Source organism: Macaca nemestrina, chromosome 7 (assembly GCF_043159975.1).
Source record: "Macaca nemestrina isolate mMacNem1 chromosome 7, mMacNem.hap1, whole genome shotgun sequence".
NCBI classification, from domain to species: Eukaryota; Metazoa; Chordata; class Mammalia; order Primates; family Cercopithecidae; genus Macaca; species Macaca nemestrina.
Genome location: NC_092131.1, coordinates 101,244,966 through 101,260,823, shown reverse-complemented (window position 1 = coordinate 101,260,823; position 15,858 = coordinate 101,244,966). Strand labels below are relative to the sequence as shown.

Below are 15,858 nucleotides of genomic sequence, written 5' to 3'. Positions count from 1 at the left end.
GTCTGTATTAGATATAAATATACACAGAAGTTAAATATGTAACTTGAAGCAAAAACATTTCCCTGTTTTTCACTTATTCCTATAGCTTTTCAGATTGGCCTAATTTATACTCAAGTTTCCTTTGAAACGAATACTACCAAGATTTCTCATTTTCCTTTATGGTTTGGAAAACAAGCCTTTTTTGTTTCTTGGCTGGATTACTGCAACACTTTCTCTAGTGTCTCCTCACTTCTCTCTAGCCCCTTCTCCTAATCTACAACTGCTCAGAATGGTCTTTTGAATTAAATCTTATTAATTCCTGTGTAAATCCTTCCAAGGGTCTGCACATTCTCTGCCCTTGGCCTGATGTATTCTCCCTTATCAGCACACACCGCAAGTCTTTCAAGACCTATAAAATCAATACCATTTTCTCTGGGAAGTCATCCTGATTCCCTTCTCTCTGCGTATGGTGAAGAATGCTTTATGGAATACTCTGCATTCCTTTCTCTCAATACTTAGATTTACCATTACCATATGGAAATTTCTAGGCTGTTTCCAGTGCCTAGGTGGTGCTCAGAAGTGTTAGTGGTTTAGTAGAATCCTAATTGTAGAGAAAGCCAAATTTGGGAGGTTTTTAACATAGAGTAACCCTGGCATTTGGTGATGTTTGCTGTGCAAGATGGGTGTGGTACCAGAGGAGCTGTTCCTGGAGGAACTGAATCTCAATGGCTTGAAGTAGTCAGTTCCTGCATTGGTATGTTCCCCTTCTGTATTGCACAGAGCTGGGAAACCACTGAAGTCATGTGCTCTGCAGAACTTGTTCAACTGGTTTCCTCTCCACAGACCCCTAATTCAGATTTCCACCCATATTCTTTTCTACATATGCTTTTAGTCTGGGCTTGTTTTAAGGTTTACCACAGTAGAGTTCTCAGTATAGTTATTTCTTTGTCTTGCTGAGTGTAGAGTGGGTAGGGCCAAGTATATACTCCCTTTGAAAAATGTTATCAGTAAGACAAGTTAGGTATTACATAAATCATGAAGTGTCAGACTCCATTAGTAGGTTTATTTCTGTGGATCTAACCGTTTCACCCCCCACACTCATGTATACATACACATACACATAGCTATCATTATTTAGAGCCTACTACTAGTTGCTGGGTGAGGTATCAGAGCCCTGGCATTGGAAAGCAGTCAACTTGCAGGTTGATAGGAGGAATTTACTGATAACAGTATAGGTTTGAAAAAGGAAAGTTTTATTAGAAAGAAGGAACTCTGCAGAAGAATGCCTCAGCAAGAGAGAACTGAGCTCAGGGTGGATTTTTCCTTAGGGTATTTATGGAACTTAAAGCAGGAGCTTGAGGGTAATTTGGACCATATTAGCCACATTAGGTCATGATAAATGATTACATTTTTAGACGTAATGTCAGCAAGGGTTGCGCAGTGAGTTTCGGCATGGCATTCCAGAGATGTATAGAAATTCTAGTTACTTACACATTTTAAGTTGAAAGAGGGCTAGAACCAGGTGTTGATTTTAGATAATAGGGAAGTCTCATTACTTCTAAATTCCTCAGATAAGAAGTTTTGCCTCTGGATGGTCTCCTTAGTGGACTCCAGGTGATCTTTGCTCTCCTCACTAGTATTTGGTATGTATCATTTCATTTAATCCTCACAACAACCTTATGAAGTTTGGTGTGTTGCTAATCCTGCTTTATATATGGAAAACGGAAGCTCAGAGAAGTTGGCTGGATAACATGTCATTCTTGGTTGTTCTTATTTCCTTCCCTCTTTTCTCAGGGAAGAAGTAGGGTATATTCCTTTCTGTAGCTGGCTGCCGCCTCTGCTCTTCAGAACCTTACTTTCTTTTGTTCTTATTCCTATATCTTTAGCCCCTCCTTCACGTGTTCTTTTCTTGCAGACTATAAATATATGCTTTTTCCACAATCATTTAAAAAAAAAAAAGACACTTTCCCAGGACATGTCACCATCTCAGACTAACTCCTTCTCCATTCCCCCTAGTTTTTCCTCTTCCCTTCTTATACTTCTAGAAAAAGAAGTTGGCTGGGTGCAGTGACTCATGCCTGTAATCCCAGTACTTTGGGAGGTGGAGAAGGGGGCGGGGAGGGAGTTGGGGATTGGAAGGCAAGAATCTCTTGAGTTCAGGAGTTCCATACCAGCCTGGACAACATAGTGAAACCTTGTCTCCGCTATTAAAAACAAAAATTAAAAATTAGAAAAAGAAGCCTACATCTGCTATCTCTCCTTCCTACCTTTAGTTACTTTTCTCGTTCTTTTAGTTGGTCTCCTGTGTCACCACTCCACTGAGACTTCCCTTATGGAAGCCAAAGATGACCTTCTTGATTGTGTGCCACATCCTTTTCTCTTCACCACCTGCCTCTTTGCAGCATTGAAAGCTGGTAACCTCTAATAGTTTGCTGATTTTTTTCCTTCCTTGATTGCCATTGTGTGATTCTCTCCTGGTTCTGAACTTGATCACAGACACTGTCTTTGTCTCTTTCACCTCTTAAATGTTGGTGTTCCCTGAGACACAGTGCTTCAGCTTTTAAATTTTTCTCCACAACCTCTTTCTCTGTGAGATTATCTACTCTTGTGGTGCCATTTTCCAGATTTAGGTCTTTAACAACAGGTCTCCTCCAGAGACCTGTGTTTTCAACTGCCTGCAGGATGCCACTCTCTGGATGTCCCATTGACATTTCAAGCTGAACATGTTTCAACCATGAATTGCTCATCCTCTCCGACTTTTGTGGGTGTCCCCAGTCTTGTTTAATGGCATCATCTTTTATGCAGTCATCCATGCCACAAGTCACCAAATCATCTTTTAAAAATAAGAAAAAAACCTTCTCTTTTTTCCTTTTATAGAAATGTTTGTCAGTTTGCTATAGATGGTATATGGTGCCAGATTTTCTCCTAGAATTGTGTGTCAGAATGTGGGGTTTCCCCACACACTGGACAACAATAAGTTATTTTTAAAAATCTTTGCCAGTCTGATAACTGAAGATGGTGATATTGTTACTTTAATTTGCATTTCTTGGGTTAGTAGTAAGATTGAGAGATTTTCATATAAATTACTAGCCATATGTATATTTTATGAATTTTTTTATTTGTGTTTCTAGCATATTTTTCTAGGGAAATGTTTGTCATTTTATTTCAAGTGTTTAAAATGTATATACATATAAAGATTATATAATATTGTTAGCTCTTTGTTATATGTGGTGATTTTTTTGCTCCAGTAACCTTTCCTGTTAAAGTTTTATTTAGTTCTTTAAAAATGGCCTTACAGAAGTTTAAATACTAGCCAATTTATCTTTTCCTTTCTGATTTCTGCTTCTGTAGTCTTGTTTGTAAACTTCTTTCTCATTTCAAGAGTATGTTTTCTTTTTAAAAAAAATTCTCTAATCCATTTGGTGTTTAATGTTAGTTATGAACCGTGAGGTCTGGCTCTAACTTTGCTTGCCCACCCTCCATGCCCTCTGCCTTTTCAGTCATCTATGAAATTTCACATCTTTCTTACTGCCCTTCTAATCCCCATCCCTCATCTAACAGATTGTCAAATGGGGTCAATTCTACCTTTGTAATTGTTAATCATTCTGTTTCCACCATTGTCCCAGTTAAAGACTGTATTACCACTCACCTGGATTACTGAAATGGTTGCCTAATATTTCTCTCTGGATTCTGTCATCTATGCTGTTGTCCAAGTTCTCCTTCTAAGTCTACTTGAAAACCTCCCATGGCTCCCATTCCTGCAGCTTAAATTACTAATCCAGATACTTTTCCACCTACTTCTCTACCACAGTGACTTACCATTTCCTGAGTGTGCTATTTGTTTTCAGCCTTTTTTTTTTTGTCCTTTGTTTATGCCGTTCCTTTATGTTACGTGTCTCATTTTCCCATCTTTCACAACTCTAAATACAATTTATTTGAGCAAAGCCTAGTTCAAATGTCATCTCCTATTGTAGCTAGCTGTTTAAGCATAACTCTTACCAAAGAGTAATTCCCTTGAAGGTAGGGACTGGTATTCAGCACAACGTTCTGCCACTGATAAGTGCTGCACAGAGTAGTCAGTTCGAAATGTTTCCTGAATGAATACATGAGTGTCAGAGTAGACACCTTTTTTTGTTTTTGTTTTTTGAGGAATTGACTTAAAATACTTATAAAACAAAACTTTAAAAAATAGAATAAATATGAAAGGATATAAGAATTACTATGTAGGCTGAGCACAGTGGCTCATGCTTATAACCCTTGCACTTTGGGAGGCTGAGGTGGAAGGATCCCTTGAGCCCAGGAGTTCGAGACCAGCCTGAACAACATAGGAAGTTGCTGTCTCTACAAATAATTTTAAAAATTAGCCTAGTGTGATGGTACACACCTGTGGTCCCAGCTACTTGGGAGGCTGAGGTGGGAGGATCACTGAGCCCAGGAAGTTGAGGCCACAGTGAGCCGTGATTGGGCCACTGGACTCCAGACTGAGTGGCAGAGCAAGACGCTGTCTCAAAAAAAAATATAAAAAGACTATGTTATTAAAGATAGCCTTTTGTATAAGCATTCATTTTTGTACTAATAGTATCAGCTTCACCAGTGTGTAATACTAGGCCTCTCCCTTAGCGCTTGATAGAAGTAAGGGTTGTTAATGAGGTTATATATTGTGGTGTGAGATACTTCAGGAAGCCCAATTTCAGAACTTGAGCATTTGTAAGGGAATGTTCAGTAGGTGGTAGCTGTTATTATTGTTGAAGGAGGAAGTATCCTGTAGCAATTAAGAGTATCAGCTTCAATGCTAGGTTGGTGGCTCACACCTGTAATCCCAGCACTTTGGGAGGGTAAGGCAGGCGGATGGCTTGAGCCCAGGAGTTTGGACCACCCTGGGTAACATGGTGAAACCCTATCTCTACAAAAAATTGCAAAAATTAGCCGGGTGTTATGGCATGTGCTTGTGACGCCAGCTTCTTGAGAGGCTAGGTAGGAGGATCCAGAGGATTGCTTGAAATCTGAAGTCAAGGCTGCAGTGAGCCATGATCACACCACTGCACAGACCCTGTCTCAAAAAAGAACAAAAAAAACAGAGTATGGGCTTCAGAATCACACCAACTTGGGTTCAAGTGAGAACTTACTTGCCAGACAATCTTGAAATATACTTTTTGGAACCCACAGTTTATCTGTAAAATAATTACAGTAATACTTCAGAGGTTGTTAAAAAGATTGAGATAATCTTGTAAAGTATTTGGCTTCATGTCTGCCACATGGTGTGAAGATTATTTTTTAAGTGTCATTTATATTGAAAATGAGTCATTTTATGTTACTTCTTTCCTGTTTAGTAATTGTGTTTCAGATCTGACATCACCTTTTAAAAAATTTTGCATTTGAGTGAGATTTGCTAATGCAGTTCTGGGGTTAAACTTGAAGAGAAAATATTGAATATTTATATTTAATATCCCATGTGAGAGGAGAGATTAAGAACCCTGCTGTCTGCTTGTTACACCTCTCATGAAAAATATAAAAAATATAAGACTGTTGTTGCTGAACTCTACTTGTGGTTTTGGTCGAGTTCTGATCACATGTACACCTGCTGATGTCACACCACTTGGTATGATATTCTCCAAACTTTGTCTAAAAAGCTGCTTATTTGTTAAAACATTTGTACTTGTTTGCTATTGAAGAAAATTTAAACAACCCCACATTGTTGCCAAAGTGATTTTCTGAAACAGATCTGATCAGGCCACCCTTAAGTGTCCCCCAAGACTAGGATGCAGTAAAGGTTTCTAAGCGTGACAAATAAGGCCTTGTATGATCCAGCCTGCTGACTTTGTCATCATCTCCTCCAGTTGTCCCCTTGCCTTTACCTTCCAGTAGTGCTGGTGCTGAGCTACTCTGTGACACATGTTGTTTTCTTGTGCCTCCCTGCCTTTGTACATGGTGTTTCTACTATTTGGAGGCCTTCTCTGCCTTGGCTATTTGGTAAACTCCTGTTCATTCTTTAAAGCCCATTAGTATTTGTGGATGATGTGATGTGAAGCTGGAAGAGAATATTTTGGGTGGTGGAATTAGGAGCCAAGAGATTCTGACACTAGGGACAGTTGGCTTACTCTTATCATGAAGATATGTCATGGATATGAGTGCAAATAATGATTTAAATATGGAATTGTAGAGATAAAGTTTAGCAGCTCTATATTTGGGGAAAAAACAAGTCTCTGTTGATTGAACAAGCATAATAAAATAATTTAATCTGAGACTTTGTGGTTATGGAGTGTCAGAATGAAGAAGATGATAGTCCTGTTCCATTTCAGGCTGGTCATACCATACCTGGAACACAGAATTCAGTTGGTGAACGTTCAGAGATGCGCAAAAGACGTGACAGGGCAGAGATGATGTCTAATACTGCTAATATAATACCTGGTAACGTTTTGAGTACTTACTCTGTGCCAGGCACTGTTCTTAGTATCTTATATGTACTATCATCTCTTTAATCCTCATAAACATTCTGTGGGTAGGTGCTATTATTATTCTGTTTTTATGACTAGTGCTTGAAGGAGCTGGAATCATTTTACTTATGGAATTGTCAGCATGTGACTCATCATGAGGGGATAGGAGGAAAGGCACAAATATTTTTTTCAATACCCAGCCAAGCACTGTGCTAGCTCTATATTTCACTTGCAATCTTATTTAATCCTCAGTGACAAACTTTGGAAGATACTATTAGCCTTTTTTAACAAATGAAAGAACTGGTTAAGTGGCTTGCTGTCTTTCTTGGTAAGTGCCAGAGACAGGACATAGAACCAGATCTTTCCAAGTCCATGGCCAGTGCTACTCACATTATGCTTTTATTTTAACATTCTCTTGCTCCAGGAGGCAGCTTAGGGTGCCAGTAGAGAATTGATGCTGGCTTAACAAAAACTTTCTGACTACTGGAATCCAGAAATGAACCAGGTTACCTTGAATGTTCAATTCTCGGTCAGTATTCAGGTTCAGCCTGCTTCCTGATGTGGCTGAGATGTTTTGGGAACATTAAGGTATCAAATTGGGGATGGAGTAGAACATGTGAGGGGAGTGGAGGAATTGAGATGGCCTAAAAGATCTTTAATGAGCCTTCCAGCCTTGAGATTCTATGGTTATTGCTAGGACAGGGTTAAACATGAGAATTGGTAAAAAGTTGTGTTGGCCAGTAATTTTCTTTTGTGCATAGATTGATAGATTTTGAGACAAGAGTTTCAGTCTGTCGCCCAGACTGGGAATGCAGTGGTATGATCACTGCTCACTGCATCCTCAAACTCAAAGGCTCAGGCAACCCTCTCACCTCAGCCATAGTTTTATTTTTAAATGTATTTATAGGCCAGGCGTGTCTCACGCCTATAATCCCAGCACTTGGGTGGATCACTTGAGGTCAGGAGCTCAAGGCCAGCCTGGCTAACATGGTGAAACCCCGTCTCTACTAAGAATACAAAAACTAGTTGGGCGTGCTTATGGGCACCTGTAATCCCGGCTACCCTGGAGACAGGAGAATTGCTTGAACCCGGGAGGCAGAGGTTGCAGTGAGCTGAGATCATGCCATTGCACGCTAGCTTGGGCAACAAAGTGAGACTCCATCTCAAAAAATAAAAAAATTTTTAAAAAGTCTTCATAAAGCTAAATTATAAAAGAGCTAGAGGCTGGGCGTGGTGACTCATGCCTGTAATCCCAGCACTTTGGGAGGCCGAGGCGGGTGGATCACCTGAGGTCAGGAGTTCAGGACCAACCTGGGCAACATGGTGAAACCCCGTCTCTACTAAAAATATAAAAATTAGCCAAATGTGGTGGCACAGGCCTGTAATCCCAGCCTTGGGAGGCTGAGGCAGGAGAATTGCTTGAACCTGGGAGATGGAGGTTGCAGTGAGCTGAGATCATACCCCTGCACTTCAGCCTGGGTGACAGAGCCAGACTCCATTGAAAAACAAAAAACAAAACAAAAAAAAAACCTGGAGATATGGTTTAGCAGCTCTATATTTGGGATAAAAAGGAGTTTCTGTTGATTGAAAAAGTGTAATTAAATAATTTAAGCAGAGGCTTTGTGGTTAGGGAGTGTCATAATGAAGAAGGTGATAGTCCTGTTTCATTTCAGGCTGGTCAGACCATACTTGGAACACAGTATTCAGTAGGAGAATGAATTCTGCCAGGTTGGTTGGTTTGTTTTTTTAAGACAGAGACTTGCTCTGCTGTTGCCCAGGCTGGAGTGCAGTGATGCGATCTCAGCTCATGCCTCAGCTTTCCAAGTAGTAGCTGGGTTTACAGGCATACTCCACCATACCTGGCTAATTTTTGTATTTTTTGTAGAGATGGGGTTTCACCATGTTGGCCAGGTTGTTCTCCAACTCCTGACCTCAAGTGATCCACCTGTGTTGGCCTCCCAAAGTGCTGGGATTACAGGTGAGAACCACTGCACCCTGCCAAACTTAACCAGTTCTAAATGTTTAAGTTTAATAAGAAAAGTTTTGTGTCTAAGTTGAGAATCAGTGGTGGATTTAGTTAAACTAAAATACCTTTAATTATTAAGTAGGCAGAATGTGGAGATAAACCAGTCTTTTTCCTTCATGGTAGTTCTGAGATTTTTCCCTATTTGGACAGCCTGTGAGCTCAGCCCCTTTTGGTTTTTCAGGTGGTGTAGTGAGAGCAACAGTGATATTGCGAGGAGGATTATAAATCTAGCAGTTAGTCTTGTTATTCCGTCTTTGCCGCTAGCTATTGGATGACCTTGGATCAGCCTCATTCTTATTTGTAAATGGGGGGAAGTGCAAATACATTATTAGCCTCTGAGCAGGCTTATGGGCAGTTAGATTCTTTTTCAATGTTTATATTTTTAATTTTGGAGTTGTACTTCTAAGGACCTTTCCTGAGGAATTAATTCTAAATAAAGAAGAACACTGTGCACAAAGATATTCCTTGCACTTTATTTAATGGTTAAAAACATTTAGAAATGACATAAATGTCTAACATAGGTGACTGATTAAGGACTTGGTTAAATTTTTATGTAAACTTAAAGTCTTCAGAAACTAAATAATATGGAAAATATTCATAAAATTTTCAGAAATGTTTAATTGTCTCATATATATCTATATATATAATTTTTGAGACAGAGTTTTGTTCTGTTGCCCAGGTTGGAGTATGGTGGCACGATCATAACTCATTGCAGCCTTGACTTCCTGGGCTTAAACAGTCCTCCTGCCTCAGCCTCTCAGATAGCTGGGACTACAGTACAGGCATGTTCCACCACGCCTGGCTGATTTTTAAAATTTTTGTAGAGACAGGGTCTGGCTGTGTTGCCAGGCTGGTCCTGAACTCTTGGGCTCAAGCAGTCCTCCTGCCTTGGCCTCCCAAAGTGCTGGGATTACAGGCGTGAGCTACTGTGCCTGGCCATTTTTAGATATATATTACATTGAAAACAAAGGGATTTTCCCTAGAAGTGCATTTGCTTCCTGGCTCTCACATTTTCTGATTCTGTGATTTAGTGGAAGAAGGGGAAATCTCATGTGAGCTGTAGAGAAAGACTGAAAGAAGTATTTGTTGTGTCATCTTGGAATTTGAGTAGAATCTAAACTTCTGCTAACATTAAAAATTATAGTAACATGGCACTTTACTGTTCAAAGTAGTTTGGTCCTAATTTGTTCGTTTGTTTGTGACAGGATTTCACTTTGTCACCCCAGCTAGAGTGCAGTGCCACCATCTCAACTCACTGCAGCTTCTACCTCCCAGGTTAAAGTGATCCTCCTGTCTTAGCCTCCCAAGTATCTGAGACTATAGGTGCACACCACCACGCTGGCTAATTTTTGTGTTTTTAGTAGAGATGGGGTTTCGCCATGTTGTCCAGGTTGGTCTTGAACTCCTGACCTCAAGTGATCGGCCTGCCTTGGCCTCCCAAATTGCTGGGATTACAGGTGTGAGCCACCGCGTCCTACCTAGTCCTGATTTATTTTATAAACAAACCAGGTGATACTCCATTGTGAAATAGCTCAGATTGGCGGGCAAGCCACACGTGTGGTGACTTGGAGGGCAGCTTCAGGTTTGAGCAGTTGTTTAGAAACACTGTATTTTGCCTCCCTATTTATTCTAGCTCATTCTTTCTACTTAATCGCTTTCACCAAATCACAGTTGGCCTTTCTTCTCTGACCTGACTGCTGTGTTACACGAAGAGTATTCTACCCAGCTATAGGAAACATCTAAGTCAGGACTGTTTTATAGCAGTTGGACTAGGGAAAGGAAATATAAAGAATGGTGGGAGATGTTACCATGGGCTCTCCTTTTATTTTTATTTTAGTCTAGAAATCTCAGAAAAGAGGAAAACCTAAATACCTCTGGTAACTGGCTCTGATTCAAGGCAAAAGTATCTACTGTGCTCTTTATCCATAGTTTCCCTGTGTGTTTACTTCATTTTAAAAAGAAAAATAACTTTTTTTTTTTTTTTTTTTTGGTACTGTTACGTGCTTGAGGGCCATTTTTGGCTTAGGCTGAGGTTGTTAAGTTTTCCCTGTTAATGAGAACCCAAGTTAGATTGTCCCCTGAGAGCTGGAGTTGCCAGTAGTTGTTTGCCAGAATGATTTTATCAGCATCTTTTTTAGCGGTAAAAAGATGAGATGAGTCCCTGAACTACACTATTTTCCATACCGACAACTGCCATTCTTTTCCACATTGCCCTTTGGGTCTTTAGTCTCAGTAGAGGTATAGTTTAGATTTTTGTAGCCATTTCAAATTGGTATCTAATTTAATTATTATGACAACTCTTGTGGAAAACTCATTTGTTTCGTTTTTCCCCTTTCTGACAATTTAAGTTCTACTATTTGAAAGAAAGAAAAGACAGCAGAGAAGCTTATCAAGTATAGGAAACAACCAGAAAATTATCTGGCCCATTCATATACCCATCAGGTTTCATAAGTTAGAGAGTACGCTGGCTGATTTAAAGGTAGAGTAGATTTAAAAGCAAGATTGAGCTGGGAACGGTGGCTTACACCTGTAATCCCAGCACTTTGGGAGGCCGAGGCGGGTGGATCACCTGAGGTCAGGAGTTCAAGACCAGCCTGACCAATATGGTGAAACCCCATCTCTACTAAAAATACCAAAAAATTAGCCGGGTATGGTGACACAGGCCTGTAATCCCAGCTACTCGGGAGTCTGAGGCAGGAGAATTGCTTGAACCTGGGAGGCAAAGGTTGCAGTGAGCTGAGATTGTGCCATTGCACTCCAGCCTGGGCAACAGAGCGAGACTCCATCTAAAAAAAAAAAAAAATTGAGTGGAATAATTTTAAATTAGGAGTTTTAAATCTGGGGTTCCTAGAGTCAATGAAGTCTCTGAAATTATATGTAAAATTTAAGTATATGTATATTTTTCTGCGGGAAGGATCTATAGCTTTCCTTAGATATTCACAGGATTCTGTGGCTCAGTGGTTGAAAACTGTTGCCATGGTCTGGGTCCAGTGGCTCACACCTGTAATCCCAGCACTTTGGGAGGCTAAGATGGGCAGATCACTTGAGGTCAGGAGTTTGAGCGAATATGACAAAACCCCGTCTACTAAAAATACAAAAATTAGCTGGGCATAGTGGTGCACGCCTGGAGTCCCAGCTACTCAGGAGGCTGAGACGGGAGAATTGCTTGAACCCGGGAGGTGGAGGTTGCAGTGAGCTGAGATCACACCACTGCACTCCAGCCTGGGCAATAGAGTGAGACTTTGTCTCAAAAGAAAAAAGAAGAAAAGAAAACCATTGCCATAAATGATTTTTAGTTACCTTTGTTTCTGTTGGTAGAAAATACATGTAACTAAACTTTGTTTTATCTTAGGCTTTCCTGAAATTTCCTAAGAGGTATTTGAAGGGGAAAATACAGTTTTCTTTTTTTCTTTGTTTTATTCTTTTTCTTTTTGGAAAATAGTTTTCTTTTCCTATCCTTTTCGCAACCTCCTCCCTGACTCCAAAAATCTAAGAATTCATTATTTACTGCTTCTATAGGAGTTTCTTTTAATATTTTAGCTGAAATAATTGATTCTGTTTTGATAACCCCCAAACATCGTTAAAACTTGGACCTAGAAATTCACTGTGGATTCTGAGTTCTGAAACTAGAAGAGAATGTCAGCAACAAATGTAAGCTTCTGAACAGTTGAAATGGTGGCTTCAGTTACAAATGGCTTTTCTTAAGATTTGTTAAAGAGCAACCTAAGGACTGAGGGAAAGGGTCTGAAGTTTCATGGAGCAGTCAGGATCTGGGGAGCCCAGCTAGCTGTGTTGCTGCAGCAAAGGAAAGCAGGGTAGAGAAGAAAGTGGCATTCATGCTCAGGAATTTTCCTAAGTTCCCCGCTTCTGAGATCTGACTGGGCCAAGCAGGGTAAGGATGTGTGTGGAACTGATTGTAAAAGAGTGCTATTATGTTCAATTTAAGCTTCTCCAGGGAGAATGGAAATTAAGCTTAAAATCTCTAAGGAAAAGTTCTGACCTTCCCTTTCTTTTTTTGCATCCTCTCTCCTTTTGTGCAGGTGGATGGAAGCATGCCTAGGGGAAGATCTGCCTCCCACCACAGAACTGGAGGAGGGGCTTAGGAATGGGGTCTACCTTGCCAAACTGGGAAACTTCTTCTCTCCCAAAGTAGTGTCCCTGAAAAAAATCTATGATCGAGAACAGACCAGATACAAGGTGAGTCCTTCCTTGTTTAGTGCTTAGATTTCTGTCAACTTGGGAAAGTTAGCATGTTTTATTTTGTGTAAGAGTTATTGAGAAGTATGTGTAAGGTATGTTTGTTTCAACAAAATATAGCCTTTAAAATGCCTGGCAGAATGGAGAAATTTGTTCAAAGACAATATGTACTAGGAAAATAGTATTACATCTCTTTTAGAATTTATCTGGAAAACCCGCCTTCCCCCACCCCGTCCCCCCACAAAAAATATATGTACTAGGAAAATAACTTTAGCTGTCTGTGTTTCTGGTAGAATTCTTATGATGTTATATATCTAGAAATTTTCCTAGTTGTAGATGAATTTTTTAATTCTTTAGAAGGTAGAAGAAGTAACTAGGAGAATTACTACTTTAAATCTAGTTTTGGGGCCGGGCGCGGTGGCTCACGCCTGTAATCCCAGCACTTTGGGAGGCCGAGGCAGGCGGATCACAATGTCAGGAGTTTGAGACCAGCCTGACCAACATGGCGAAACCCCGTCTCTACTAAAAATACAAAAAGTAGCCGGGCGTGGTGGTGCATGCCTGTAATCTCAGCTACTCAGGAGGCTGAGGCAGGAGAATCATTTGAACCCGGGAAGCGGAGGTTGCAGTGAGCCAAGATCATGCCACTGCACTCCAGCCTGGACAACAAAGCAAGACTCCATCTAAAAAAAAAAACCTAGTTTTAGGCTGGGCACGCCGATTCTCACCTGTAATCTCAGTACTTAGAAGGCCAGGGTGGTAGGATCTCTGAAGACCAGGAGTTTGAGACTACCCTGGGCAATATAATGAGACTCTGTCTTACAAAAAAAATAAAATAAAATTAGCCAGACATGGTGGCACATGCTGTAGTCCTGTCTACTTGGGAGACTGAGGCAAGAGGATTGCTTGAGCCTAGGAGGTTGAGGCTGTAGGGAGTTAATATTGCGCTACTGTACTCCCACCTGTCTCCTTAAAAAAAAAAAAGGAAATGAATTTTAAGCACTGAGATGTGTTGGCAAATTGAATGCAAAAGTAACTTCATGAAAAAACATCACCCTGTGATACTGGAGTTCAAAGTACAATGGGAGAGTGATTCAATTTCAGAAAATTGAGATAAGTGAGAGGGTTTGATTCCTGTGTCTCAAGGTGCTATAAAAAAGACGACTGCTTAATTAAGTTGGGATGTTGGGCCGGGCCCAGTGGTTCATGCCTGTAATCCTAGCACTTTGGGAGGCTGGGGCAGGCTGAACACTTGAGGTCAGGAGTTCAAGATAAACCCGGCCAACTTGGTGAAACCCTGTCTCTACTAAAAATATAAAAATTAGCCGGGCTTGGTGGTGCACATCTGCAATCCCAGCCACTCAGGAGGCTGAGGCAGGAGAATCACTTGAACTCAGGAGGCGGAGGTTACGGTGAGCTGAGATCATGCCACTGTACTCCAGCCTGGGCAACAGAGCAAGACTCTGTCTCCCCTACTGCCCCCCCCCAAAAAAATGGGGATGTTGACAAGGACCAAATTTTATTGTCTAAAGCCTCTGTAGGGAGCTTACCTGTGGACTCTTATTTGAAGAAGGATGACTATGAAAGATAGTGGAGAATTGCATTACCAAGACCAAATGTAAGGGTGGGCAGCTGTAATAATTGGGCCCAAACTCAGAATGAGTAAGGCTGCAATGTCAAAGAGATTTTTTATGTTTTATGTTTAAATTCAAGGGAAAACAAGGGAAAGTATAGGTACTCAGCCAAAATTAACATCATAAACAGAAACTTTTCTTGGTCAAAAAGACTTATATGTTCAGTGGGTTTTTTTGTTGTTGGTTGATTGGTTTTTGTTTTGATACAGGGTCTTGCTGTGTCACCCAGGCTAGAGTGCAGTAATGCCATCATGGCTCACTGCAGCCTTGACCTCCCTTGGGCTCAAGCAATCCTCCCACCTCAGCCTCCCTAGTAGTTGGGACTATGGGAGCATGCTACTACACCAGGCTAATTTACACAAATTTTAGTGTAGAGATGGGGGTCTCACTATGTTACCCAGGCTGGTCTCCAACTCCTGGGCTTAAATTATCCTCCCACCTTGGCCTCTCAAAGTGCTAAGATTACAAGTATGAGCGAGCCACTGTGCCCAGCCCTATGCTCAGTTTTGAATACACAGTTATTCTGAAGACAACTCTGGAGCTATTCTATAGGCAGAATGGGAAGATAGTGTAAAAGGAGAGTGGAGACTTTGAAGATAGTGTAAAAGGAGAGTGGAGACTTTGCAGCAACAATTTAAGAAAAATGGCTGGGTGCAGTGGCTTGTGCCTGTAATCCCAGCACTTTGGGAGGCTGAGGTGGGAGCCCTCACTTGAGTCTAGCAGTTTGAGATCAGCCTGGGCAACAAAGTGAGACCTCTGCTCTACAAAAAATAGAAAAAAAATTAGATGGACATGGTGACATGCGCCTGTAGTTCCAGCTACTCAGGAGGCAAAGGTGAGAAGATCACTTGAGCCCAGGAGGTAAGGCTGCAGTGAGCCGATTGTGCCAGTGAGCCGATTGTGCCACCGCACTGCAGACTGGGCAACAGGGTGGAGCCCTGTTTCAAAAAAAAGCAGACATTGAAGGCTAGAGGGGATATCTATATATAGAGAGAGAATGAAAGCCCTGATTGATATTTTTTGAGATGGAGTCTCATTCTGTTGCTGAGGCTGGAGTGCAGTGGCGCCATCTTGGCTCTCACTGCAACCTCTGCCTCCCAGGCTCAAGCGATTCTCCTGCCTCAGCCTCCCAAGTAGCTGGGATTACAGGCATGCGCCACCACACCCAGCTAATTTTTGTATTTTTAGTAGAGATGGGGTTTCACCATGTTGGCCAGGCTGATCTCAAACTCCTGACCTGAGGTGATCCGTTCACCTTGGCCTCCCAAAGTGCTGGAATTACAGGAATGAGCCACTGTCCCAGCGTGGTATTTTTATACAGCATTTTGTGAATATCTTCTACGTGTTCAGATACCATACTAATGTAATTGGTTTATGTGCATTATCTCACTTAGTCTTTATACATACAAAGCAGCTGTTCTAGATGGTAAAACTCTGTCCCTAAAGGATGAAGTGGCTAAGCCAGTAATTGAATCCAAGATAATTTAACTCCAAAGACCACATGTTCTGTTGAGCACGCTATACACAGGAAGGCTCTCCAGGTGGTTCCTAAGTGAGAGGAACTGAGATGTGGAATTGGCTTTTTGGT

General features: G+C 41.1%; 1 protein-coding gene across 1 annotated transcript in view; it reads left to right on the top strand.

The window, feature by feature from the left end:
* The window catches only part of LOC105488300 (IQ motif containing GTPase activating protein 1), a 114,916-nt gene that overhangs the window by 22,314 nt on the left and 76,744 nt on the right, over positions 1 to 15,858 (top strand). Inside the window, exon 3 of the mRNA XM_071100664.1 lies at positions 12,480 to 12,636. Coding sequence (XP_070956765.1) covers positions 12,480 to 12,636 — 157 coding nt within the window. The remainder of the gene's footprint in view (positions 1 to 12,479; positions 12,637 to 15,858) is intronic.